Source organism: Myotis lucifugus, unplaced genomic scaffold (genome assembly GCF_000147115.1).
Source record: "Myotis lucifugus unplaced genomic scaffold, Myoluc2.0 scaffold_1009, whole genome shotgun sequence".
Taxonomy (NCBI): Eukaryota; Metazoa; Chordata; class Mammalia; order Chiroptera; family Vespertilionidae; genus Myotis; species Myotis lucifugus.
The window spans coordinates 26,666-51,451 of record NW_005872057.1 but is presented as its reverse complement, the minus strand read 5'-3'; the positions used below and the strand labels follow the sequence as shown (position 1 = coordinate 51,451).

Sequence of the window (24,786 nt, the reverse complement as noted above, 5' to 3'; positions counted from 1 at the left end):
GACGCCGAGATGGGTTCCCACACTTTACAGAACAAGTTCCATGAGGCGCCCTGGATGGCTGGTGCCCAGTTGGGTCAAGAATCATGCCCCTCACCCCCTTGTCCCCCGTGAGCCCTGGGCATTCCTTTGAGGTCTGGTTGGCGTGACATGACCAGTTGTTGCACCAGGTTTAGATCAGTGCAGCCTAAACAAGGCCGATGGCAGGCAGGCGTGCTGTCCACTGGCCTTGACCGTGACCGCAAGGGCCACACTGCTCCTGCTGGGCATGGCGTGAGGCCCAGGCACCTCGGTCGGCCCTTCTCGCTGCCGACAGAGCCTCGAGCCGATTCCGAGACCAGGACTAGGAGGGTGGTTTCCCCACGGGCAGAGGCGGTCCGACCGCACCACCAGGGGCCCGAGGGCGGACACGGCACCCGGCAGACCTGGGCCTTCGTTCAACCTGGTTATTTGGGGTCACCTGTGTCTTTGCGGAGCCTGCGAGGGTTGGGGCAGAAAATGGAGTTGGGGAAAATAAACCACAGAAAACTGTAAGTTGTAGACCCTTGAGAACTGGTGTCAGGTTGTCTCAACTTTTAAAATGAACTTTTTTTTTTTAAGGGGATGGTCAAGCTCTTCTCAGGCCGGAAACCCATGCTGTACAGCTTCCAGACGTCCCTGCCGCGCCTGCCCGTGCCCGCCGTGAGGGACACCGTGAGCAGGGTGGGTGTCCTTCGGAGTCACAGAAAATCCGCCCGGAAATGCCCGTCATCGAGGGATTGAGGTTTATGACTTAAAGACGATGTTCGTCATTTGGGTGTGTTAGCGCCCAGCAGTGGCTGAGGCCGTGGCAGGAAATATTTTTTCCAATCAGCACATCTTAGGTGTTTTTATTCGCTTAGATGTTTTTTAATAAAAGGCATCATATATGGTAGTGAAACCACTTGGCAAATTTTTATTTTATTATTTTTAAAAAATGTATTTTATTGATTTTTTACAGAGAGGAAGGGAGAGGGATAGAGAGTTAGAAACATCGATGAGAGAGAAACATCGATCAGCTGCCCCCTGCACACCTCCTACTGGGGATGTGCCCGCAACCAAGGTACATGCCCTTGACCGGAATCGAACCTGGGACCCTTGAGTCTGCAGGCTGACGCTCTATCCACTGAGCCAAACCAGTTAGGGCAGTTTGGCAAATTTTTAAAACAACTTTGTTGAGATATAATTCACATACCATATAACTCACTCCAAGTGTTTCAGTGATTTTGTTAGATTCCATTACTAACTGTTTTGGTTTTTAAATCCTCACCCGAGGACACATTTTTATTTTAGACAGAGTGGGGGGTGGGGGAGAGAGAGAGAGAGAGAGAGAGAAACATTGATCTGTTGTCTCCCATACGCTCCTGGACTGGAGACTGAACCCGCAACCTACGAGTGTGCCCTGACTGGGAATCAAACCCAAGACCTTTTGGGGTGTGGATGGCACTCCAACCAACTGAGCCGCCCATTGGGGCATTACTAATTGTTTTAAGTTGTGCCCTGTCATTGTTCCGGCTCCTCCTTCTGTCCTGGCGTCCGGGGCACTGGGCAGCGCTGCCCGCGCTTGGCGCCCCCGTGCCATCACGCTGCAGCCCAGTGAGAACGGAGCTCCTGTCAGGGCCGGGGACGGCGGAAAAGACCCCCCTGAAATGTCCTCGTTAACATTTTTAAAACATCGATCTGGTCCGTCTGGAAGTCACGTTGGTGATTTTCTGGTGACGCAGGATCTGGGGAGCTTGCAGGCCAACAGAGGACGAAAAGGAGTCATTGTTTAATTATCGGGAACCCAAGTCACCGTTTAGCGTTGGAGTTAGCCAGCCGGCGCGAGGACCGGCAACTTGGGGGAAGACTTCGCCACCTTTTCAACATGTTTGCGTTTTCTCGGAGGAAGCTGTGTGCTAACCGGGCTTGTGTTTTCCCCGTTGACCCCAGTATCTGGACTCGGTGAAGCCCCTCATGAAGGAAGCCGACTTTAAGCGGATGACGGCTCTCGCCGAAGATTTTGCCGGCAGCCTCGGGCCAAAGTTGCAGTGGTACCTGAAGTTAAAGTCCTGGTGGGCTACCAACTACGTAAGTGTGTGCCCACGCTTTTTCTTGATGGAATTCTGATCAAGAAATTCGATTCCTTGTGTGAGAAATACTAGTCAGTTCCGGGAACATCTGGGCGTCCCCGTGCGTGGTGGCCAGAGGGGACATTTGGGGGGTGGGGGTGGGGGTGGGGGCCTAGGTTTTGAGGAACAGCTGACGTGGAAGAGAGGTGTTGGCTGTGACCCAGACACAACCAGCGTCGGGGCTAGAAGTGGGCGTGGGGCAGGGAGTGAGAGACAGGGCAGGGGTGGGGGCACGTTCCCCTTTGGAGCAGGTGCTGGGGGCACAGGTGTGTTGAATTGAGTTAGACTCTTCCCTGCACACCAGTCTGCGTGAATAGCACTTCAACACAATGTACAGAAAAGTGGTCTCTTGGTCCAGGAGGCTGTGAACGGTCCCGAAGCCCGTAGGTGTGGTCAGGAAGAGGTTGCTGCTTTGGGGGGGGGGGGGGGGCATTGGGACGTCCTGCGGGGAGTGAGAACAGCACTCGAGGCTCCGAAAGGGACGGACCAGGACTGAGAGGTGGCTGCTCCGGAGAGCCCAAAGCCGGGGGAGGAGACGGGTCATCGTCGCCGTTGGGATCGTTTTCATTGTTGAGAAATGCCTGCAGGCGCACACTGACCACCCTTTCCCACTGGGCCGTGTGCTTCAGCCACCTGTAATGTGAAGGTGACCTACCTTCTGGCCACGTCATGACCTTAAAAAACCCACTTTCCATCCCCCGTCTTCTTGCACGAAACACCCAGCCCCGTGGGGCCAGTGCCCCTCTGGTTGAGCTTGTCTGTTGGCACCAACAGGTGAGCGACTGGTGGGAGGAATACATCTACCTGCGCGGACGGGGCCCGCTGATGGTGAACAGCAACTACTACGCCATGGTGAGTCCTCTGGGCGGCGGTGAGTCCTCCGGGCGGCGGTGGCTGCCGGCCCTGCGGCTGCTGGGGAGGCTCGAGGGCTTGACCAGGCCCCTCCTGTTCTGCCACCTCTGCCCCCGGCTTCACACCCACCAGGGCGCCCAGGACCCGCTTCCCACGCCAGAGAACCAGGTGTTTACAGGGTCCCTCAAGGCGCCTGCAGAGAAACGTGGGTCGCAGGAATGCCCTTGTGCAGCCGAACATGCTCCCAGCAGAGCGCCTGCCTGCCCGTTTCCTCGGGCGATGCATGGACAGCAGGGCCAGCAAGGCGTGAAGGGCTCAGGTGGCAGGGGGCGCCCCCCGGCCTGCCCGCTGAGCTTGGTCCTGCTCCCCGAGACACTGTGGAGGCACTGGCTGGCCACGTGTCAGGGCCACGTGTCTGGTCTGGTGAGGCACAATCCACATGCCTTTGGTTAGAAGCCCCTCAGTTGGGGGTCCAGGGCATCGTGTAATAAGTGGCGAATCCAATTCTTTCTCTTTCGCTTTCTGTTCTTTACCTACTTTTATTTTCTCCCCTATTTCTCTTTATAGTTTGTTCTTTCTACTGATGGTAGAGGGATAGAGAGAGAAACATCAATGATGTTTTAAGCCCCCTGTCGCCTACCCAATGATGAGAGAGAATCATTGGCTGGCTGCCTCCTGCAGCCCGCAACCCCCTCGGCCGGAATCGAACCTGGGACCCTTCCGTCCACAGACTATCCATGGAGCCAAACCAGCTAGGGATCTTTCCTTCTACTTTTTTCCTTGTTAGATTCTCTTCTTTTTCCTTTAACTTTTCTCCCATCAGAACACTCTCAGACTGACAGAAGCTGTCGGCCTGCTCCTGGGACCCTGAGAGGACGCGGCCCGCCAGCTGCCCTTCCTTGCAAAGTGGCAGGGACACGCTTTCTCAAGTGTAGTCGGACCCGTGTCCCCGGCCCTCTCTTTCTGTCACGGCAAATGGCCCTTAGAAACGGGTCTCGAGACTTAGAAGCTGCGGGCGTGGGGCTGCTTGCTGGGGAAGGTTCCTTTAACCCGTTACTCCCGTCCCGAGGACCGCCTGTCCGCTTGCTCTGCTAGCTGTGTTCCTTCCGATGCATTAGATGAGGGCATTTGGGACAAAGCACTGTTACCTCCTTTCAATTCGAATGACAGCCATTTAAAATCTAATTTTAAAATAGACTCTTACCTTTCCCAGCCCAAGGATTATTTGGGGGCTTGTGTTCTTATAAAACATGAAGAAGCCCTGGCTGGGTGGCTCAGTTGGTTGGAGTGTTGCCCGTACATCAAAAGGTTGCAGGTTCAATACCCGGTCAGGGCACGCTTGGGAGGCAACCGATTGACGTTTCTCTCTCACATCGACGTTTCTCTGCTCTCTCTCTCTCTCTCTCTCTCTCTCTCTCAAAATCTCAAAATCAATGAAAACCTTCTCAGGTGAGGATTAAAAATAAATAATAATAAAGTTGGCAAAGTGTAGGAAAGGAGATGAGTTTATTTTTCTAGCTGAGCAGGCGTGATTTCCCTCACGTGGGGGGGGACTGCAGCGTCGACGGCTCCGCCGTGTGCCCGCCTCAGCCGGTCTGCCCCTGCGAGCACGCTCCCCGCTGACACGCGTTCTGTTTCAGGATTTTCTGTACGTGTTGCCCACGCACATCCAGGCCGCCAGGGCGGGCAATACCATCCACGCGATCCTGCTGTACAGGCGCCAGCTGGACCGGGAGGAGCTCAAACCGGTGAGCCAACAAGCCGCTTTTTCTAAAAACTCACAGCTCTGCTGAGGAATGCTCGACTTATTGCACAGTGTGCAAGTTCTCACACACGCGTGCACACCCTGCACACCCACAGCCAGCCCTCCAGAGTTCCCTGGGCGCCCTGTGACCTGCCTCCTGCCCCCTGTCCCTTCCTGCGCCCCCTCCCCACCCATCACCCGCCAGGTCACTCCTGGTCCGCCTTCCATCACTCTAGGCCGGCGGTCACCAACCGGTGGTCCGTGAGGTCCGGAAGGTTGGCGCCCGCTGCTCTCGGCTGCTTTGGGTTTCCCAGAGCTTTATGTGAGCGGGAGCATACAGGGTGCACTTCTGGGGTGTGGCTATGTCTGATGTACTTCTATAATTTGCCCCTTGAAGAAACTTTTGTTCACTTTTTTTAATGCAAAGGAAATATTTTATTTATTTAAATTTTATTTTATTTCTTCTATCACCATGTATCCCCTCTCTGCCTTCTTCCACCTCCACCCCTCCCTTTCCACGCCCGAAATCACCACACTCTTGACCGTGAGTCTCTTTCTCTTTTTTTCTTTTTTTGCTCAATCCTGCCTTCCCCCAGCCCCCCCTCTTGTTTGCTTTGGAAGGGAAATAATTTAGCTGGTGAACCGCTCAGGAATAAGACATGCCTTTCGTGAATGCCCTTTGGTTGAAGTGTCGGTTTGTACACACAGGACGGGTCAGTGTGTATTTCAGGGCTGGTGGCGTGGGAAGCCGTGCCCTGGCGAGGCCCTGCAAGTCCCCAGGGAAGCCGGGTGCCCCGGGGAACGCTGATCCCTACAGAGTTAGGAAAAGATCGAGCCAGACCAGGCCCCACGCGCAGAGCACAAAGCCGGCATCGCACGCGTGCTGCTCATTGGCTCCTTTGTCCTCCGCTCACTTTCCCGTTTGGCGCGTGTTTCTGTTGCAGATTCTCCTCATGGGCTCCACGGTCCCGCTCTGCTCCGCACAGTGGGAGCGGATGTTCAACACGTCCAGGATCCCGGGAGAGGAGACGGGTGAGTGCGCCGCCGCGGTCTTCTCGCCAGCGTCCCAGGCCTTTTACCTCCCGGTGAAATTTATTCCTCAGTATTTTATTCTTTTTGATGCAGTTATAAATGGAATTTTTTTCTTTTTTTGATATATTTTTTAATTGATTTCAGAGAAAAAAGGAAAGGGAGAGGGAGAGGGAGAGAGAGAGATAGAAGCATCAGTGAGAGAGAATCATTGATCGGCTGCCTCCAGCACATCCCCTACTGGGGATGGAGCCCACAACCTGGGCATGTGCCCTTGGCCAGAATTGAACTCAGGACCCTTCAGTCCGCAGGCCGACTCTCTATCCACTGAGCCAGACTGGCTAGGGTGGGATTTTTTTCTGAATTTTTTTTTCTGGTAGTTCATTATTAGTATACTAGAAGCCCAGCGCGAAGTCGCGCGGCCCCGCCCACCAGCGCACACCCCGCCCACCTGTGCAGGTCTTTGGTCCTTACAGTCACAGGCCTTTTATAATATAGATAGAAATGCAGCTGATTTTTGTATCCAGCAATTTTATACGGAATTTTTTAAATAATATTTTTAGAAGGGAGAAAAAGAGAAACATCATTTTTTGTTTTTCCACTTATTTATGCATTCATTCATGGGTTGATTCGTGTATGTGCCCTGACCATGGATTGAACCTGCAACCTTGGTGTAGTGGACGGTGCTCTAACCCACTAAGCCACCCGGCCAGGGCTCTACTGAATGTGTTAGTTCTGACAGTTTTTTGGTGCAATCGTCAGGGATGTCTACATACAGTATCAAGTCATCTGTAAATAGTGAGTTTTCTTTCTTCCTTTCCGAGTTAGACAAGCCCACAGGGGACATGCTCAGAGCTGAGAGCGCTCTCTCTCAGACCAGGCACTGGGGCCTCTCTCAATCCCTGCACGTCCGTGTGAGGGACCCACCAGGCTCCGGGAGGGTTCAGTCAGTGGCCTGAGCTGATGCGTCTCACGATGGCCGAGCGGAGCCTCGAGTCAGGCCTGTCTGACTCCAGAGCCCTCGGCTCCACCCCCCAGACAGGAGGAGCGGACGGGGAGCCGCGGGGAGCGGGCGGGTGCGGCCTCGGCGCCGTCCCCCCTCCTCTAACCTGTGGGGTTTTGTCTCGCCCGCACCCCGCAGACACCATCCAGCACGTCAGGGACAGCCGGCACATCGTCGTGTTCCACAAGGGCCGCTACTTCAAGGTCTGGCTGTACCATGACGGCCGGCTGCTGCGGCCCCGCGAGCTCGAGCAGCAGATACAGCGGATCCTGGACGACCCGTCGGAGCCTCAGGCCGGGGAGGCCAAGCTGGCAGCCCTCACCGCGGGAGACAGGTGTGTGCCGAGGGACGGCGGCCGCCCCCGGGGTGTGACTGCTCGCTGGGCTCTCCCACCCGGGCCCCCTTAAGTTCCCGAAAACCTGTGAGAACTATGGAAAACGATGTTGTGACAAACACGCCGTGGGAGGCGGGTCACCCAGCCGCTGCCGGCCTAACGCGCCCTCCCCGCAGGGTGCCCTGGGCCCGGTGCCGCCAGGCCTACTTTGCGAGTGGGAAGAACAAGCAGTCGCTGGACGCCGTGGAGAAGGCGGCCTTCTTCGTGACGCTGGACGAGACCGAGCAGGGCTACCGGAAGGAGGACCCCGACGCGTCCCTGGACAACTACGCCAAGTCCCTGCTCCACGGCCGCTGCTTCGACAGGTAGTGTCCCCGCCCTGGGACAGTGGCCGTCTGCCCGTGACCGTGGAGGAAAGGGGTGTGGCCAACCCCGCCTCCAGCATCTGGACCCTTAAGGAGTCAGGCTCGGTCAGAAATAGAGCTTCTGATTTTCCTCTCTTCACCTGAAGGAGGGGTGGGCACAGGACAAAAGAAACTTGTCTGTCTGTAGTCCGTCTGTCTTTCTCACACACACACACACACACACACACATAGGCACCCACTCACAGCTGGAGCCGCGAATTTGAGTCTTCCCCTCTGTGCACGCTCGCCTTCCTTTGGATGCTAGTGAGGCGTGGCGGCCGGTTCCCCAGGCGGGGAAGGTGGCGGACGGGGCCTGACCTGGCTGTCGGCTCTGGTCCTGTGACGGTCGGGAGGCAGTTCCACCTCCCAGACCGCCTTTCCTTACCTGTAGAGGGAGGCCCGCCTGCCCGCAGGTGGGGTGCAGGCATGGGGAGCCGCCCAGCTCTCCAGAGTTGCTGCCGTGTCCTTGCTCGTTGTAATAACAGCCTGCTCTCGAGTCTTATCTGTGTGTCTGGACCAGGGAGGCGTGCAGGACTGCGCGTCCCGTGTGAGCCTGTATTTCACGGCACAGAGGTTTGCGGGCCGCGGGGAACTGTCTCGGGCTGGGTGCCAAGGCAGGGACCCCGTCCAGAGGGAAACAGTTACAGTGTCTGTGCATCGTCCTTCCTTTCGACGTTGAAGTTCCACGAACGCTTTTGTTTCCCGCAGGTGGTTTGACAAGTCCTTCACGTTTATCGTCTTCAAAAACGGGAAAATTGGCATGAACGCCGAGCACTCCTGGGCCGACGCGCCCATCGTGGGGCACCTCTGGGAGGTGAGTTCTCGCAGGCGCGACCTGAGTGAGGAGGTTGCTGTTGGAAACCCACGCCCTGGCATGGATTTCATGTGATATTTGTCTGACTGTTTTTTTAATATGTTTTTATGGATTTCACAGAGAGGAAGGGAGAGGGAGAGAGATGGAAACATCAACGGAGAGACTCAGAGATTAGCTGCCTCCTGCACGCCCCCTACTTGGGATCCAGCCCACAGCCCGGGCATGTGCCCTCCTGGTTCATGAGTAGACGCTCGGCCACGGAGCCACGCTGGCCGGCGGGCGGGCACGGAGCCACGCTGGCCGGCGGGCGGGCGAGGTTCATTTTATTTTTTAGATATCCGGATAAGAGAAGGTACAGGGGTTTGATCTTCAGCGGACAGAATGGTCTGTGAGTCCAGGAACTGGACGGGAGCCCAGGTGCTCCCCATGGGGACCGGCGGGAACGGACCGTCCCACGGGGACCGGCGGGAACGGACCAGTTAAAAACAGATCTAGTCGAAGGTCAGCGTTGCACCCCGTTTGCTCTCAGTGGGTTTTTGATGTTTAAATGTGCTGGGCTTTCGGCTCTGATGCCCTGCAGCTCAGATGCCAGGACCCTGCCTCCTGTGCTGCTCAGTCTGCGTGGCACTCACCACAGGTGAACGCGGGCCCCCCACGCTCCCCCATCCCGGAGCCCACATTCCCCTCACCATCTGACAGGGTCACCATCTGCCTCCCCACTGGCATGTAAGCCCTTGAGCATAGGGGTTCCATTTTTTTTTTAATTATTATTTTTTTTTTTTAGTGAGAGAAAATTCACAGACCGTAAAATTCCCCCTCTTAAAATGTACAATTTAGTGGGTGTTGTATATACACAAGGTGGCTGTACAAACCATCAGCACTATCTAATTCCAGGGCATTTTCATCACCCCCCAAAGGAACTCCCCATCTGCCCCCGCCCCAGCCCCTGGCGACCTATTAACCTGCTTTCTGCCTCTGGATTCGCCAGTTCTGGCCGTTCCATAGAAATGAGATCACACAGTGTGGGCTTTTGTGTCTGGCTTCTTCACTTGGGGTGCTTACAAGGTCTGCCTGTGCTTGAGCATGAGTCAGTGCTTCGTCCCTTTTCATGGCTGTATAGTATTCCTTCGCATGGGCAGGCCACACTTTATCCAATTTATGGCTTGATGGCATTTGGGTTGTTTCCACATTCTGACTGCTGTAAGCAGTGCTCCCATGAACATGTGTGCACAGGTTTTGTGTGAACATATGTTTTCATTTCTCTTGAGTGTAAACCGAGGGTTGGACTTGGTGGGTCCTGTGGCCGTATCCACTGGTGGAGGGAGGGCAGCCATTCTTGTCTGTTTTGTTGACTGTTCTGTCACGAGTGCCCCGCAACACCCGTAGGTGCGCAGCGGGCACCGTGGAAGAGATTGTGAAAAGGGGAAATTCGCCGCTGCCCTCGGGTCCTGCCCCTGAGGAGGGTCAGCTCTGAAAAGTGGCTTCCCCTGCTCTCTGAGCCATTTCTTCACTTACACAAAAGACCTTTCAGTCCAGACATAAATGCTCAGTGGGGTGAATCTAGAAAACACTAGCCCGCAGCCGGATGCAGCGGTGGCTCCAAGCGCCCCCCCACCCTGTGAGTGGCGACCTCACATGTCTCCTGCGTCCAGTCCTGGGTGGGTGGGCCTCTCCGGGGCTCTCTTCTTGGCTCTGAAGTGGAGATGAACACCATCTTGCCTGTGCATATTCTCTCCTGGCCGCACGGAGGACGCAGCACGCTGTAAGCATGTGCCCTCCCTCAGTAGCTGCTGGGAAGTCTTAGCAATCTCCTATATATATAAAAGGCTAATATGCAAAGTGTCCCCTCGGGAGTTGGACTGGGAGACCGGGAGTTCAGTCGCTCGCTATGACAAGCACTGACCACCAGGGGGAGGCGTGGAACCAAGGAAGGCCCCGGCCCACAGCCAGCAGCTGGGGAAGGAAGGCCCCAGCCAGCAGCCAGAAGGCCCCAATCGGCCCTGATAGCTGGCCAGGCCTAGGGACCCTACCCGTGCAGGAATTTCATGCACCGGGCTTCTAGTATCTCTATAAAGAACAAGGATTTGTCTACTTTGGAGGACAAATACGTTTTTGTTGTTGTTTTTTCTTTTCATTTGTTTTGTTAATCATCATCTGGGGATATTTTGGGGATATTTTTTCCATTGCTCTTCAGAGAGAGTGTAAGGAAGGGGGGAGAGGGAGAGAGAAACATCGATGCGAGAGAGAGAGAGACACACCGACCGGTTGCCTCCTGCCTGTGCCCTTGACCAGGAATCAAGCCCTCTACCCTTTCGTGTTCGGGTGGGCACTCTAACCACTGAGCACCCTGGCCAGGTGGGACAAATACGTTTTCCCTAACACTGTGGACTGTATCATCTTCTCTGACTTCCACGTGTGTCTTTTCCCCGACAGTACGTCTTGGCCACTGACAGCTTCCAGCTGGGCTACTTGGAGGACGGACACTGTAAAGGGGACACCAACCCGAGTATCCCACCCCCCACCCGGCTGCAGTGGGACATCCCGGAGGAGGTGAGTGGGCTGTCACAGGTGCTGGTCCCCGTGGCGGGACCTGTGCTCACAGCTCAGAGGGAGACCTCGTCTGCCTCACAAATTTTTGCTGAGGCCGTGGAGCGGCTCCAGCTCCTGTTGCCTGAGAAACCCCGGTGAATACTTCTTCTTCCGTTTAGAGCTTTTAGTTAAGATTGTCAGGGAGAGTTCCAGCTCAGACTCAGCTACCCTACGCGGTGAGAACGTGACAAGCTCCCTCTTACAGCTGAAATGCTCTAAGTCACGCACGTATCATGTTTGTTTCTCCTGAAGATTCTCAGATGTCGTCCATTCAGTCCAGGTTTTTTCGGGGAGGAATTTTAGGGCTGGGAATGCCAAATCCTGGCTCGCCTAATCCAAGCAGGAATTCCTGGGGCCCAAGAAGTAATTTTTTTTTATTTGAAAAAAATATTTATTTCTCATTTAATGAAAGGAACAATGTTCAGCAAGCAATGCACTTTTAAAATCCCCTGGCTGTAAACTGTTTTTAGAAATACCCATAAGGTACCCTTGCAGACCTCGGCATCACTGGGTTTAAAATTTTATTTCAATCCTCACCTGAGGACATGCTCATCGATTTCAGAGAGAGGAAGGTAGACAGAGATAGAGAGAGAGGGAAACATGGATGTGAGAGAGAAACAGCGATCAGGTGATTCCCATAGGCCCCAACCGGAGTCTGAACCGGAAACCGAGGCACGTGCCCTGACCGGGAGTCGAACCCGAGACCTTCCTGTGTAGGGGACGATGCTCCAACCGACAGCCACCCGGCCAGGGCTGCGCCACGTTTTTTATTTCGTTGTGAGATTTGAACTCACTGGGGGCTGGAAGTCGTTTCCAATGTAGAAAATGAAGGGCCAGCGCGGAGACTCCCAGCCCCGTCTTCCCGCCCTGCGGCCCCTCTTGCTGCCCTTTCCCTCCGTCACTGCTGGGAGCGCTGCGCCCGGCGCCTCAGGCGGCCTTTCCCGCCTCGTGGCTGCAGTGAAGGCCCCTCCACGTTACTTCACGGCTGGAAAGCTCATTTCCGTTGTATGGTTGGACCGCAGCCCATTAATTTTTTACAAAGGGTCCTCGATGGCCCCTGTAGAATAATGGGTTTTACAGGGCACACCCGCGGCTGCTGGGAATGCCCTTTGGGGTCTGACCGGGAACCAGGAGGCCCCGTGTCCCACCTGTGCTCTGCCTGCGGGGGCCCACGGCGCCTCGAGGAGCGGGGTGCATGTGGCAGACACATGGGAAGAGCCGACGAGGAAACATGGCGTCTGTGTCGCCAGGCGACAGCTCTGTTGGCTGAGCTGGGATGCTCCTCTGCGCGTGTGTCAGCACTTCCCCCACAAGGGAAACCCTCCCTCCTCACTTCCCCCACAAGGGAAACCCTCCCTCCTCCTCCCCCAGTGTCAGGAGGTGATCGAGACGTCCCTGAGCAGCGCCAGCCTCCTGGCCAACGACGTGGACTTCCACTCCTTTCCCTTCGACGCCTTCGGGAAGGGGCTGATCAAGAAGTCCCGCACGAGCCCAGACGCCTTCGTGCAGCTGGCCCTGCAGCTGGCGCACTACAAGGTGAGGCGCGGGCTTGCCGGGAGCTGGGTCCCTGCGTGGCGGGGGGCCGAGGCCTGTCCAGGGAGAGGCCCGGCGTGCGGCCAGGGTGTGGCTTCCCGTGGCGGCTGGGTGGGGCGTGGCAGTGTCCCCCAGCCCACAGGACGGGGAGCGGAGCACAACCAGATCTCACTGGCCTACGAAGTGGAAACTTAGCCCTTAAACTCAGCTCCGACCCCGAGGGTTTGGTGAAGCGGACACACTTGGGGCAGGTGACTGATGTCTCTGACCTTTGACATGGACTAAGTTTACTCATGATTATGGATGCAATAGACTCTCCCAGATGGTCCACGGCTGTATTTTTTTAAAATATATTTTTATTTATTTCAGAGAGGGAGGGAGAGGGAGAGGGAGAGAAACGTCAATGATGAGAGAGATACATCTATTGGTTGCTTCCTGCATGCACCCTGACCGGGGCGGGGATCGAACCTGCAACCCAGGCATGCTGCGTTGGCCAGGAACTTTTTAATGCGTGCTCAGTTGAGCACCAGCTCTGTTAGGGACGGGGCTCTCCGTGGAGCTGAGGGTCAGACCCACCTCTGCCGTGGCGCGGCCTCAGTCCAGGCGTCCTGCCCGGTCCTGGGTCCATTCCAGGCTTCTGAACCTTCTCTGCACCAGGACCCCTTGGGCAGTTTGGCAACGCCATGGGGACCCTTCCCAGAATAATGCTTGTAAAGCATAACAGGAAATACCCAGGTTACAAAGGTGAACCAGGTAATTAAAGTGCAGGTGTCAGGATACTCAACATGAATTTGTGGTGCAGGAAATCTAATTCTTTGTGCACTAAAGTTCGAGCAGCAGGTCTAAGCACGGCTGTAACTTTGAGGCAGTGATAAGCGTGGATGATATTTTGGAATATGTGCAACGAACGTACCTTGATGTGAAAATAGCTACAATTTTCTATTCAGAGTCACAGGCACTGCTCGTGATTACTGTGGTTTATTGCCTGTGCTTCTAAAGCTGATGGTCCAGCTTGAGGTTAGTGGAGATTAAAATATTTGTATTTTCCCTTCCAAGTTCACACAGCCCCAAGGTTAGTAACCAGTGATCTGGTCCCTGGCTACCCTCCCAGCCTTCTCTAATACCACTTGGAGCCTCATTCACTGTGTTTGTCACACTGCCCTTCTTGCTGCTCTTGAATATGTGAAGCTCATTCTTACCACAGGCCCTTTGCACCTGCTCTCTGCCGGCAGGTGCTCTCTCCCGGAGTGAGGCGTGGTTGCTTAGGTCTCTCTCACGGTGCCCCCATCTCCTGTTGGGAATAGCCGCCACCCCATCGCTCTCCACTAACCGAGCAGCGTCATTTCTGCTCAGTGCACCTGTCACTCACCATGTGACCTGCCGAACTGTTTGCTCCTCGAGGGCAAGCACGTGGTCAGTCTTGTTTGCCACCGTATCCGCAGAGCCGGGAACGTGCCGGCCACACCACGTCGGTGGAGACGTCAGCAAATACATATTGAATGACTGGCCGATGCAACCCTGGACAGTGGCCATCACTTTCGTCTGTAGTCATTTGCTTCCTGCTTGTAGGCATTTTATTTCTCATTGGGGAACCGGGGTGAACATGCCCCCCGCTGCACGGTTGGGCGCCGGGCGACAGTGGCTGTGTCACTGGTCTGTTCTCATGCTGCGCGTGTTACTGTCTTTGTAGACGTTGCCTCTCCATCCTGCGCGCTAGACACCGGAGGCGCCTTGGCGGCGGCGAGCGGCCGCTCCCGGTGGCGGCTGGTCGTGGCAGGTTAGGGGGCCTGGCTCTGTGAGGGGCTGAGCGCTCTATAGCCTGCGTTTGCCAGGAGGTGTCTGAGGGTCCTTTTTGCAGAGGTGGCTCTTGTGCATGACGGTGCTACACGTTCCAGTTTGACGTGGGAAAAGCTGACTTCAGATGAATCGTTGCATCCTGTGTCCCCCGTTAACCTCTGTTCGTGACTAAAATGCCTCACTGATACTTTCTCCTGCCCCCTCCTCCCCTCCCCCTCCCCACTCCTTCGTAATGAGCCCCTGAGAACACTGTGATACGGGCCTGTGGGGCGCTCTGAAGGGCTGATCCCTGCTCCCCGAGGACGGGTGAGGACGAGAGCCTCTCAGACCCTGTCCGAGGGAAGCCGGGTGACGGTGCCTTGGTGACCAGTGCGGTGAGTCGGCGGTCTTTGTTGGGGGCACCGTGGAAGCCTTGAGTGTGGGCCCCAGGAGGCTGGGCACAGTCACCGTGGCGAGGGGAGCTCACCGCAGGGCTCCCGCCCCTCGCCCAGGCCTGCCGGCTTCGCGTGCAGGAGTTCAGGACCGGAGGGAAGGGGGAGTGTCCGGCCACCCAGCAGCCGCGGGAGAGGGAGAGCTCCCAGGGCTGGTCACACGGGAAGGTCAGCCCTGGTGTTGGCACCCTCTCCTGGGTGCCGCAGGGCACCCTCTGTCACCCTGGGGACCCCAGGGCCTGCGCCTGAGAGCCTGGGCGTTGTCTGGTCAGGAATCATGTGGGTCCACAAACGGCCACTACAGTGTCCGCCCCATGTGGGGACCCCGCTCAGCCCGGAGCTGCCTGGTGGCCATGGGAGACGTGCAGATTGCGAGTCGTCTCCTCACACGGTGCATGTGTTTGGGTGTCAGGCCCGGGGACCCGTCTCTGTCCTCTCCCCTGCTGCCTCCCTCGGAGCCCTCGCTGGGCTGTCATCACAGCACCCCGGGCCCTTCTGCCTGCCACCCCCACCCCTTTCTAGTCCGGGACCCACCTTGCCCTCCTCCTCTCCTCAGCCGTCGATTTCCCGGCTTGATTCCACATCCCTGACCTGTGACCCCAAGCACAGCCTGGTTCAGTCCAGCCCTCTGCCCTCGTCATCTGGCTCCCGGGAGCCGGCGTGGCCAGAGGAAACCCCAGGTCCCCTCGTCTCACTTGATTGACGAGCAGTGACTCTGGCGGCCGCCGGGCACCCTGCTTTCTGTGGCCCTGAAGGCCTGGTTCACACCCTCAGACGTCAGCACCTCCTCCCGTCCTTACTCTCAGCGGGTGACCTGTGTCACCGAGGAAACGGGAGTGTTAGAGACACCCCCCCCCGTCCACTCCCCACCGATAATCTAGAACAGGTGCATGCAGGCCTGCTTGTCGTGTTCATGCTGTAGGCGTGTGAGCACTCTGGGAAGCGTGTGCCGTAGCGTCAGGTGCATCGGGAACGGACTCCCAGCCTTTCTAAAGCTACCGGCGTCTCGTCTGCCTGCTGCATAACCTGTGTGAAAACTGACGATGGCTAAAACCTGAAGCTGACCACCACGTCCACGTTCCCTTGCTGACCCTAACCGGCCCCGGCTCATGTGTCTGCCTCCTCCGTGTGCCTTATATGGAAATGCCTTTCCTTTCCCAGGACATGGGCAAGTTTTGCCTCACGTACGAGGCGTCCATGACCCGGCTCTTCCGAGAGGGGAGGACGGAGACCGTGCGATCCTGCACCGTGGAGTCGTGCGACTTTGTGCTCGCCATGGCGGACCCCTCCCAAACGGTAATGAGACGCGCTTCTCACGCTTCTCCTAGACCAGCGGTTCTCCACCTGTGGGTCGCGACCCCTTTGGGGGTCGAACGACCCTTTCACAGGGGTCACCTAAGACCATCGGAAAACACATATATAATTACATATTGTTTTTGTGATTAATCACTATGCTTTAATTATGTTCAATTTGTAACAATGAAAATACATCCTGCATATCAGGTATTTACATGACGATGCATAACAGTAGCAACATTACAGTTATGAAGTAGCAACGAAAATAATCTTATGGTGGGGGGTCACCACAACATGAGGAACTGTATTAAAGGGTCGTGGCATTAGGAAGGTTGAGAACCACTGTCCTAGAAGGCCGCCCGCCCAGGGTCTCTGATGAAATCCTGTGCGAACCTGCTCATCGCGACTCCATGTTCGCCGCCTCCTTCCCTCCACCCTCTCACGGGAGCAGGAAATTAAAGCGTAAGGTCGGGACACACAGGGGCGGACCGGCTGAGCCAGTCCTGTCGTTCTGCAACTCCTACACCAGAGGCTCCAAGGGCCTTTCAGTTAGAAGGGTGCTCAGGATGGAGCAGTCGGTGTGCAGTGAGAAAAGGGTGAGCCCCCTACTCCACGGGGGCCTTGAGCTGGGTCACTGGGCCCGAGCAGGCGGGGGCCCCGGCGCCCTGTGCACCGCCTTTGGACATCCCGGCGGTGGCCCGGGAAGTGTTACCAGTTCATTTTTGTAGATAGAGGAACCCAGACGCAGGTGAGCTCAGCCTGGGTCTGCTTGACCCAGAGCACAGACACACACACACACACACACACACACACACACACACACGCACACACACCCTGGGCTCAGCTCGGCTCTGCTCTGCGTGGCGGGCGCTTGGTTCCAGAAAGCCTTCCGTTCTGAGGAGGGAGCAGCCGGTGTGGAGGCGGATCCCCCAGATGGCCAGGTCTGTGAGGGGGTCACACCTGGACGGGCCTCCCTCGTTCTGTGACTGGCCTAGCAGAGCCCAGAGGTCAGACGTGAATGTCCAGAAGGGCTGTTTGAGCGGAGTAATGCCACCACGGGCCGCACGCAGGACCCCAGGCTTCCTCCACAGCCTGGGGGAGGGGCAGCCCATGGGGGGCAGTGGGGGGCGCTGAGCAGGTCGCCTTGGCCATGCCTCCCGGACACCCCAGTGGCCTGACGGTCAGCGTCCTGTGAGATCCCCGCCAAGAAGGGCTGGGACCTTCCCTTTGGAGCTTGGGCTGCGCCCCACAACCTGACGCGCCCCATCCTTGGTCACTCAGATGGAGCAGAGACTGCGATTGTTCAAGATCGCGTCGGAGAAGCACCAGCACATGTACCGCCTGGCGATGACCGGCGCGGGGATCGACCGCCACCTCTTCTGCCTGTACGTGGTGTCCAAGTATCTGGCCGTTGAGTCTCCGTTCCTGAAGGAAGTAAGTCCCTCCTCCTGTGGCGGCTCAGGGCTGACCCAGAGCGTAGTGAGTTAGGGCAGCGGTCGCCAACCGGTGGTCCGGGAGGTCCGAAAGGTTGGCGACCACTGATTTAGTGGGACCGCTTCATGGACCGGGCCGGGCGGAGCCCAGGGTGGGAAGTGGGAGCTGTGGTCTCGGCCCCAGACCGCTCTGCTCTCCCCTCCTGACTTACGGGCGTGACCAGCCCCCAGAGCACAGATACCAGTAAAATGCACTGAAACAATTCAGAAGTGCCGAGCCCTGAGTATGCCTCACCTGTGTTGTTATAGAGTTTACTGCATTTTAAGTCGATAAAATGTAATTTCTAGGAAAGGCTGTTTCACAAGCAGCTTGAGAGATTTCTGAAAGGCAGCAGTTGGCTCCCGCAGCCCAGGGCCCCCGTTACGAATCTCCGTGTCTCTGCCACCTTTTGTGCCAAAGACGCGTTCGCTGGTGTTGGCCCCTCCAGCCCAGGCGTCCTCACCTGCTCCGCCCCTGCTGCAGGTGTACCGCCCCGAAACAGTCCAAGAGCGAGCAGGCCGGTCCTTGTCTCTCCCGGGCCCCCGGGGGCCGCGAGGGCGGGGCTGGGAAGAGGGTCATGGGAACACGTGCTTGCTCCCTCCCAGGTCCTGTCCGAGCCCTGGAGGCTGTCCACCAGCCAGACCCCGCTGCAGCAGGCGGAGCTGTTTGACTTGGAGAAAAACACGGAGTACGTGTCCAGCGGCGGCGGCTTCGGGCCGGTAAGTGGATGGGCCTCGGGGTGCACGGAGCGGCAAGCCCCGGGCCAGCATGTGCCCGTCACGCCTGTCTGGGTTCGGAGCGCCACAAAGGAATTCCTGCTGGTTATTCGTACAGATGGGTTTCGTTTTTATGGTTTTTTGTTCACAAATAGGATTTGTTATTTGTCACCGTTAAAAGCAGGGGTCCTCAAACTGCGGCCCGCGGGCCACATGCAAATACAAATATTGTATTTGTTCCCGTTTTGTTTTTTTACTTCAAAATAAGATATGTGCAGTGTGCATAGGAATTTGTTCATAGTTTTTTTTTAAACTATAGTCCGGCCCTCCAACGGTCTGAGGGACAGTGAACTGGCCCCCTGTTTAAAAAGTTTGAAGACCCCTGGTTAAAAGCCTGAGCTTAAATCTCAACTGACTTTGTCCTGCAGGTTGCTGACGATGGTTACGGCGTGTCCTACATTCTGGTGGGAGAAAACCTCATCAATTTCCACATATCCTCCAAGTTCTCCTGCCCTGACACGGTACAGACCAAAGCCCCCACCCCCCACCCCCCTTGAAAGATGGGGTATTTTTGTTGTTGTTATTTTATTTTTTGAATATACATATATATTTTATAAATTGATTTCAGAGAGGAAGGGAGAGGGAGAGAGAGATAGAAACATCAATGATGCAAGAGAATCATTGATCGGCCATCTCCTGCACGCCCCCCACTGGGGATCAAGCCTGCAACCCAGGCATGTGCCCTTGACCGGAATTGAACCTGGGACCCTTCAGTCCGCAGGCCAACGCGCTATCCACTGAGTCAAACCAGCTAGGGCTGTTTTTTAAAATACTTTTTTTTATTGATTTCCAAGAGGAAAGGAGAAGGAGAAAGAGATAGAAACATCAATGATGAGAGAGAATCATTGATCGGTGGCCTCTTGCACGGCCCTTACTGGGGATCAAGCCCACAACCTGGGCACGTGCCCGGACCAGGAATCAAACCGTGGCCTCCTGGCTCATAGGTCGGTGCTCAACCACTGAGCCACGCCAGCAGGGCTCAAATCATGTCCTTAATTTGACAGAAATTCTCAATTATGTACTTTTACTTGGTTTGGAGCTTTTCAAATTAGTGACGTTTGAAGTTCTCTTACCTTTGTTTTTAAAGAAATGATCTTTTTGATTAAATGTTTATGTTTGTAGCAATGGTTTTAAATGTTAGTGTTGAAGAGCATGTATAATGTTCAGGCCCTGCCACCTGGAGGGTTAACGTGCGCACACAGAGACACACAGACACACACATGACAAGGCAGGGGTCTTTGCGGTTGTGTGAATGGAACACCCCCCCCCCCCCCCCCCCCGTCCTAGGGTGGCACATTAATCCTTATTTATATCCTCTCCTGTCCACATTACGTCGCCTGGCAAGCAAGGCCCAGAGGAGACTGGAACTCATGTACGTCTGTCTTGTGCTTTACGTGGAATTTAACGCCCTGACAGGGACCACTTCAGGTCCGACACACACCCACGCAGCATGTACAGCCTGTGACCACTGGGACCCTCACCTGCCTCCAGGCGTGTCCCTGGGGGATTACGGGTGAAGTCCAGGCTTAGGGACCCGGCAGAAAAGAAACAGTCGCTCTTCCCGGAGTCGGGTTACCGGTTACGTGGGGAGAGGCTGGAAAGGGGGGAATGGCCACGTGGTAGCGTGTGTTTATGTGGTGTATTTTGTTTGTTTTCAAACGAAAGGATTCTCATCGCTTCGGGAAGCACCTGAGACAAGCCATGACCGACATCATCGCTCTCTTTGGGTTCAGCTCCAACTCCAGGAAGTAACTCCCAGGACGGCTGCGGGAAGGACAAAGGGGCTCTTCCGACAGAAACCAAATGAAAAATAGCTGTTACTCCTGATCCTAGTTCAGGATGGAAAATTGCTCTAAAAGACTCACAACTGTTCTTGCCTTCGAGGGTTTGGTGTTTTCTTGTTTTCCCAGAGCAGCGGGCTCCACCCCGTGAAGTGTAGCCCTACTCCTTTCAGGCAGGTTCCCAACGTGGGGGGCACTTGAGGAAGCGCCCGAAACTCTTCGCATCAGCTCGCGCTTCCTGGGGGATGGAAATATCACGGGGGTTGTGACCTCACACACATTGAAAATGGGATGGTCACACTCCTCGGCGGCGACCTGGTACTTAGGGGCGTTTAATTTTTTCAGAGTAAAACTAAAGTGTGTTCTGTCCGTCCGGGGAGAAAGCGCTGTGGGCTGGAGGTGTTGGCAGCCAACAGCTGACGCACACGTAACGCACTAACGGGAACGCTGTGCTGCCGAACACCGTCTGTCCCTGTGGTCACCGTCCTCGTCCAGTTTGGTCTCGTGTGTGTGTGTTCGCCTGTCCGCGTTGCAAGCATGTAGTTCGCGCATCTTTCGTTTTCCCGACCTTGTGAGTATTCAGATCCCAGTGCCTTAATCACGGAAGGCCCTAAATGTAAGGGAGACCGGACAAGGGATTTATTTTTAGTCTTTAGGTGGAATTGTGGGAGTCTGACTCCTCAGTTTACTGAGTGGATAACCCTAAACAGGCATTTTCCTGTGGTTCCCGTACCCCGAGAAAGACCGGCGCCCTTCTGAGGGCAGCTCTGTGGGCTCCCCCACCCCGCTTCCTGCCTTGAGAGCGAGTGGACGTGCGTCAGAAATGGGGACTTTGGATGGTTCAATATTGCGTGTCTGGAGCCTCCCCTGAACAATAAAACATACCGTGTGCCTCGTACTGCTTACCAAACTCACGGCAAGCAGACGAGACTTCTGCCCCCGAGAAAGGAACAAAACTTGAGCAAAGTGTCTGGAGAGGGCAGCGCCGATGCGCCGGGCGGGGAGCTGTCTATCCCGCCTGGCGAGAGAGCACCCACTTTGTGTCCCGAGGAGCTGGGGAACCAGCGAAAGTGTCGCGAGCGAGCCCGACCATTGTGGCTGTGGCTGAGTGTCGACCCATGAACCAGAGGTTGAGGTCTGATTCCCAGTCAGGCACATGCCCCAGTTGTGGGCTCGATCCCTAGTGGGGATGTACAGGAGGCAACTGATCGATGATTCTCTCTCTTCATTGATGTTTCTCTCTCTTCCTCTCCCTGAAATCTGCAAAAATGTATTTTTAAAAAACGTTGCGCGTGATGGGTGCTGGTTTCACACAACCTACCCTTCAGATGGGCGTGCCTTACCAAGAGAGGGTGAGTGACCAAAAAACACGTACGCACTGAATCGTCCTCAGTATTTAATGTAAAAAGAAAGGATCCCGGAATTTGAAACACCACTGTCTCGGCTTCCTGGCGAGTGTGGCTGTCCACTTAAAGAATTGTGTTTGTTTCCTGACCACTTGTCCCCGCTGGGCTTGCCTCTGTGAGGGCGGAACGACTGGAGGAGGAGAAGGTGCCGGCCACGGAGCTCGGGCATGGTTTACTGTGTCTAGGTTGTCATGTAAAAACCCCATCTGAGTGGGCCAGAGAGGTTTTTTTTTTTCTCTTAAAGCGAGAAGAAATGAAAACAGAAAGAAAAACACACCACCATAGTGAGGAAAACCCCAGTTCATCTGTGGTACACAGCTCCGGCGGCGTGGGCCCCAGGCCGAGCCCCGGCAGGCCCTCCGAGCCGCCTGCATCACGCATTATTGACCACTGACCAGTCTGTGTTACCAAGCGTTCAAATGTACACGTGTTAGCACTCAAATATATTTGGGCTTATCTCTCAGGTTTTAAATATTTTTGCTAATCAGTGCAGTTGTCAATGCAATTTTTATATTCCTTAAAAGATGGAAGAGTGGGTTTTTACTGTACATGTTCAAAGGAAGAGGTAAGAGTATTATGTATTTAATTTAATTTGGAACAAACCATGGTCTTAACCAGAGCTGTGGTTTGAATTTGTTAGCTTAGACTGTCCATTGCATGTAAATACAATATGATCTTTTGGTTGTAAATCTTAGAAATGTAGTATGAATGTTATCATTAATAAAAGCATTAATCCAGTCTACTACAGCCTTTGTTTCTGACTCTTTTGTTCTGTTACCAAGGAGGTTATAAGTCAGATACCAAGCTGGGGCACTTGGGACCAAGATAAGAAACCAAGGTTTGCAGGAAAAGGCCTGGGGTCAGGCAGAGTGGATGGCACTGGCTTCGTGCTCTGGCTGAGAAGGGAGGCTGGTAAGTGGGGCTGTGGATTTTCACTCTACATCCATTCATTCATCCACTCCCTTGTCCTGTGCCTAGAACAGTGCCTGACATATAGTAGCTGCTCAGTAACTACCGATCCAATGAACGCATGGGTTCCGTTTCCCCACAGTTCTTATTGAGCGCCCACTGTGCTAAGCACTGTTTTACGCACTGGGAATAATATGGGGTGGGGCCACAACATTAGTAACAAAGAAACAGAATTTCTGGAGGATGAGGCCCAGAAATCAGGATTTTAAAAATATTCCCAGGTGATTCTAATGTGCAGCCAAGGTTGAGAACCACTGCTATAGATGGAGATCAGATTCCAGTGGGAGGAGTTAGCCAAGAGAACCAGTCAAGAGGGTTTTAAGTGTCCAAGGCAGGTGAGGGGACCATGGCGGGCGAGTCTAGCAGGAGGAGGGGAGAGTAGCAGGCCCAGGAAGCGGGCTCACTTACAAACGGGTTTGAGGGGAGACACCCAGCAGGGCTCGAAGAGCAGCTTGTGGCCAGCAGTCTGGGTGGCTGTGCACATCAGAGGTGACGCCTGACACCTGGGAGCATGCTCAGTAAAGATGTCTGATGTGTGAATGAATGGATGGGGCGGTGCGCTTGCCCGGGCTATTCAAGCCACTCGCTTTTTTACTTGGGCTCTTGGATTTACATTAGCTGCCTTCTATCCCTACAGTTGTACTCTGCCCCTCACACCCCCACCCCCTGAACTCAACATGATTATTTCAACCATAAAATTATTAGCGTAAAGCCATCTCCACACATGTATGCAAATCCCCCAGAAAGGGCTGAAAGGACTTCCTTCACAGTGACCCTCCTTTGCAAGGCAGCGTGATTAGGGACACCATGGTGCTCAAGGGACTGTCAGCTTTATCTGATATTTAAATATTTCAGGTGGAGGGTTTGTTTATATAATTTGTATAAAGCCATCCTAGTTTTAATCTGAAGAAGCCGCTAGAGCCTTCTAGGGAGTCCTGCCCTGTGGATCACAGGAACAGGAAATGAATGTCCAAAAAGTGGGCGTGAGCTTCCTTTCAAGTCAAGCACATTTGTCATAAACTAGCTGCTGGGAATATGTTTTAGGTCATTCACATGGCAGGAAAATTCCAACAGGGGTATCTTAATTACATTGTCTTCTTTTGAACTAAACTTTAATGTCCCAGAAAAAAAATTTCAGGTAAGCCCTAGCACGCTTAAGGCTGTGCCTTGAATTTGGGAATTCTCAACTGCATGAAATTTTCTTGGCATTTCTTGAATGGTAAAGTATACAGCTAAATGGCAGTATACAGTGTTGCTGTCTTGGTTACTGTTTGAAAAGTTTAAATTTTTTAAAATGAGATTAGGAAGTTGATGTGTTTACATTTTAATTTTACCCAAACAATACTTGCACGTGAAACAGAACCTGAGAGTTACAGTGAATCTTCGCCCCGGCCCGCCCCCTCGCATCCCCAGAATCCCTTTCAGCTCTGCCCTTAGGGTTGGCAGGTCAGGCCATCCCCTAAATGGAAGGTGGCTCTAGCTCACTCCCCACCCAAAGCGTGCGGCACCTTAGTGTGAGCTGTGTCTAGGTTTGCGGGACTCTGCCTCCTCCCCAGCATCAGTCATCAACGTCGGGTGCTTATCTTGGACTAGGGATGCCCAGTTCTCAGTCTCACGTCCCAAGCTGCAGCACCAAGGATGTGACGTGTGTGCTCGGCCTGGCCCTCTGTCCACGCGCAGCGATGGGAGGGGGGAGCTCTGCGGAGCTCGGGAGCAGAAAAAGTATATTTTAAAGACTAAAGTCATAAGTCAAGCGAGGGAGTCCCATCAGCGCTGCATCAGATGGGTCTGGGGCCTCAGTTTCCCCACCTGAGCCTGGAGCTGCTGAGCCCCAGAGTGTCCTTCCTGCCCACCTCCACGCAATGGCTGCTCGCTGGTCCCGGCCTGCTCTCCGCGAACCGCGCCCACTGTCACAGTCCCCGCCCCCTCCCCTGAGACCCAATCCACTGCCCCCTGCGCGCCCCGCCCTGCTGATCCCGCCCACTGCCACAGGCCCCGCCCCCTCCCCTGAGACCCAATCCACTCTCCCCTGCGCGCCCCGTCCTGCTGATCCCGCCCACTGCCACAGGCCCCGCCCCCTCCCCTGAGACCCAATCCACTCCCCCCTGCGCGCCCCGCCCTGCAGATCCCGCCCCCATGTCACAGGCCCCGCCCCGCTCACGCCCCACCAACTCCACATGCCATGCTACTGCCTCTTCCCCTGTCCTTGTGCACTGAGCCCCGAGATCCAGGCCCCGGGCCTCCCGGGACCTGTGTGAGCTGCAGCACAGTCCTCCCCTTCCCACATAACCCCTGCCCCAGTCTCCTGCACCCTGGGTTGCTCTTGCTTCGTGCTTTGCGCTCTGATCTCACGAGGGGCTACATGCCATGGTCCGGACAAGGGGGGTAGGGCTTCGGAGATTGATTCCCTCTCTAGTCATCCTTCTTTG

The 24,786-nt window shown here is 55.1% G+C and overlaps 1 protein-coding gene across 2 annotated transcripts in view; it reads left to right on the top strand.

Moving 5' to 3' along the window:
* The window catches only part of CPT1A (carnitine palmitoyltransferase 1A), a 37,004-nt gene extending 14,869 nt beyond the window's left edge, over positions 1-22,135 (top strand). For both annotated transcript variants that reach the window (XM_014449071.2, XM_023747834.1), the window contains exons 5-19: positions 598-699; positions 1,948-2,085; positions 2,901-2,978; positions 4,619-4,726; positions 5,667-5,754; positions 6,893-7,088; positions 7,265-7,453; positions 8,201-8,306; positions 10,740-10,856; positions 12,267-12,431; positions 15,818-15,952; positions 17,234-17,386; positions 18,031-18,144; positions 18,570-18,662; positions 19,867-22,135. In XM_014449071.2, coding sequence (XP_014304557.1) covers positions 598-699; positions 1,948-2,085; positions 2,901-2,978; positions 4,619-4,726; positions 5,667-5,754; positions 6,893-7,088; positions 7,265-7,453; positions 8,201-8,306; positions 10,740-10,856; positions 12,267-12,431; positions 15,818-15,952; positions 17,234-17,386; positions 18,031-18,144; positions 18,570-18,662; positions 19,867-19,953 — 1,869 coding nt within the window. In that variant the 3' untranslated portion in view covers positions 19,954-22,135. The remainder of the gene's footprint in view (positions 1-597; positions 700-1,947; positions 2,086-2,900; positions 2,979-4,618; positions 4,727-5,666; positions 5,755-6,892; positions 7,089-7,264; positions 7,454-8,200; positions 8,307-10,739; positions 10,857-12,266; positions 12,432-15,817; positions 15,953-17,233; positions 17,387-18,030; positions 18,145-18,569; positions 18,663-19,866) is intronic.
* The last annotated feature ends 2,651 nt before the right edge of the window (positions 22,136-24,786 follow it).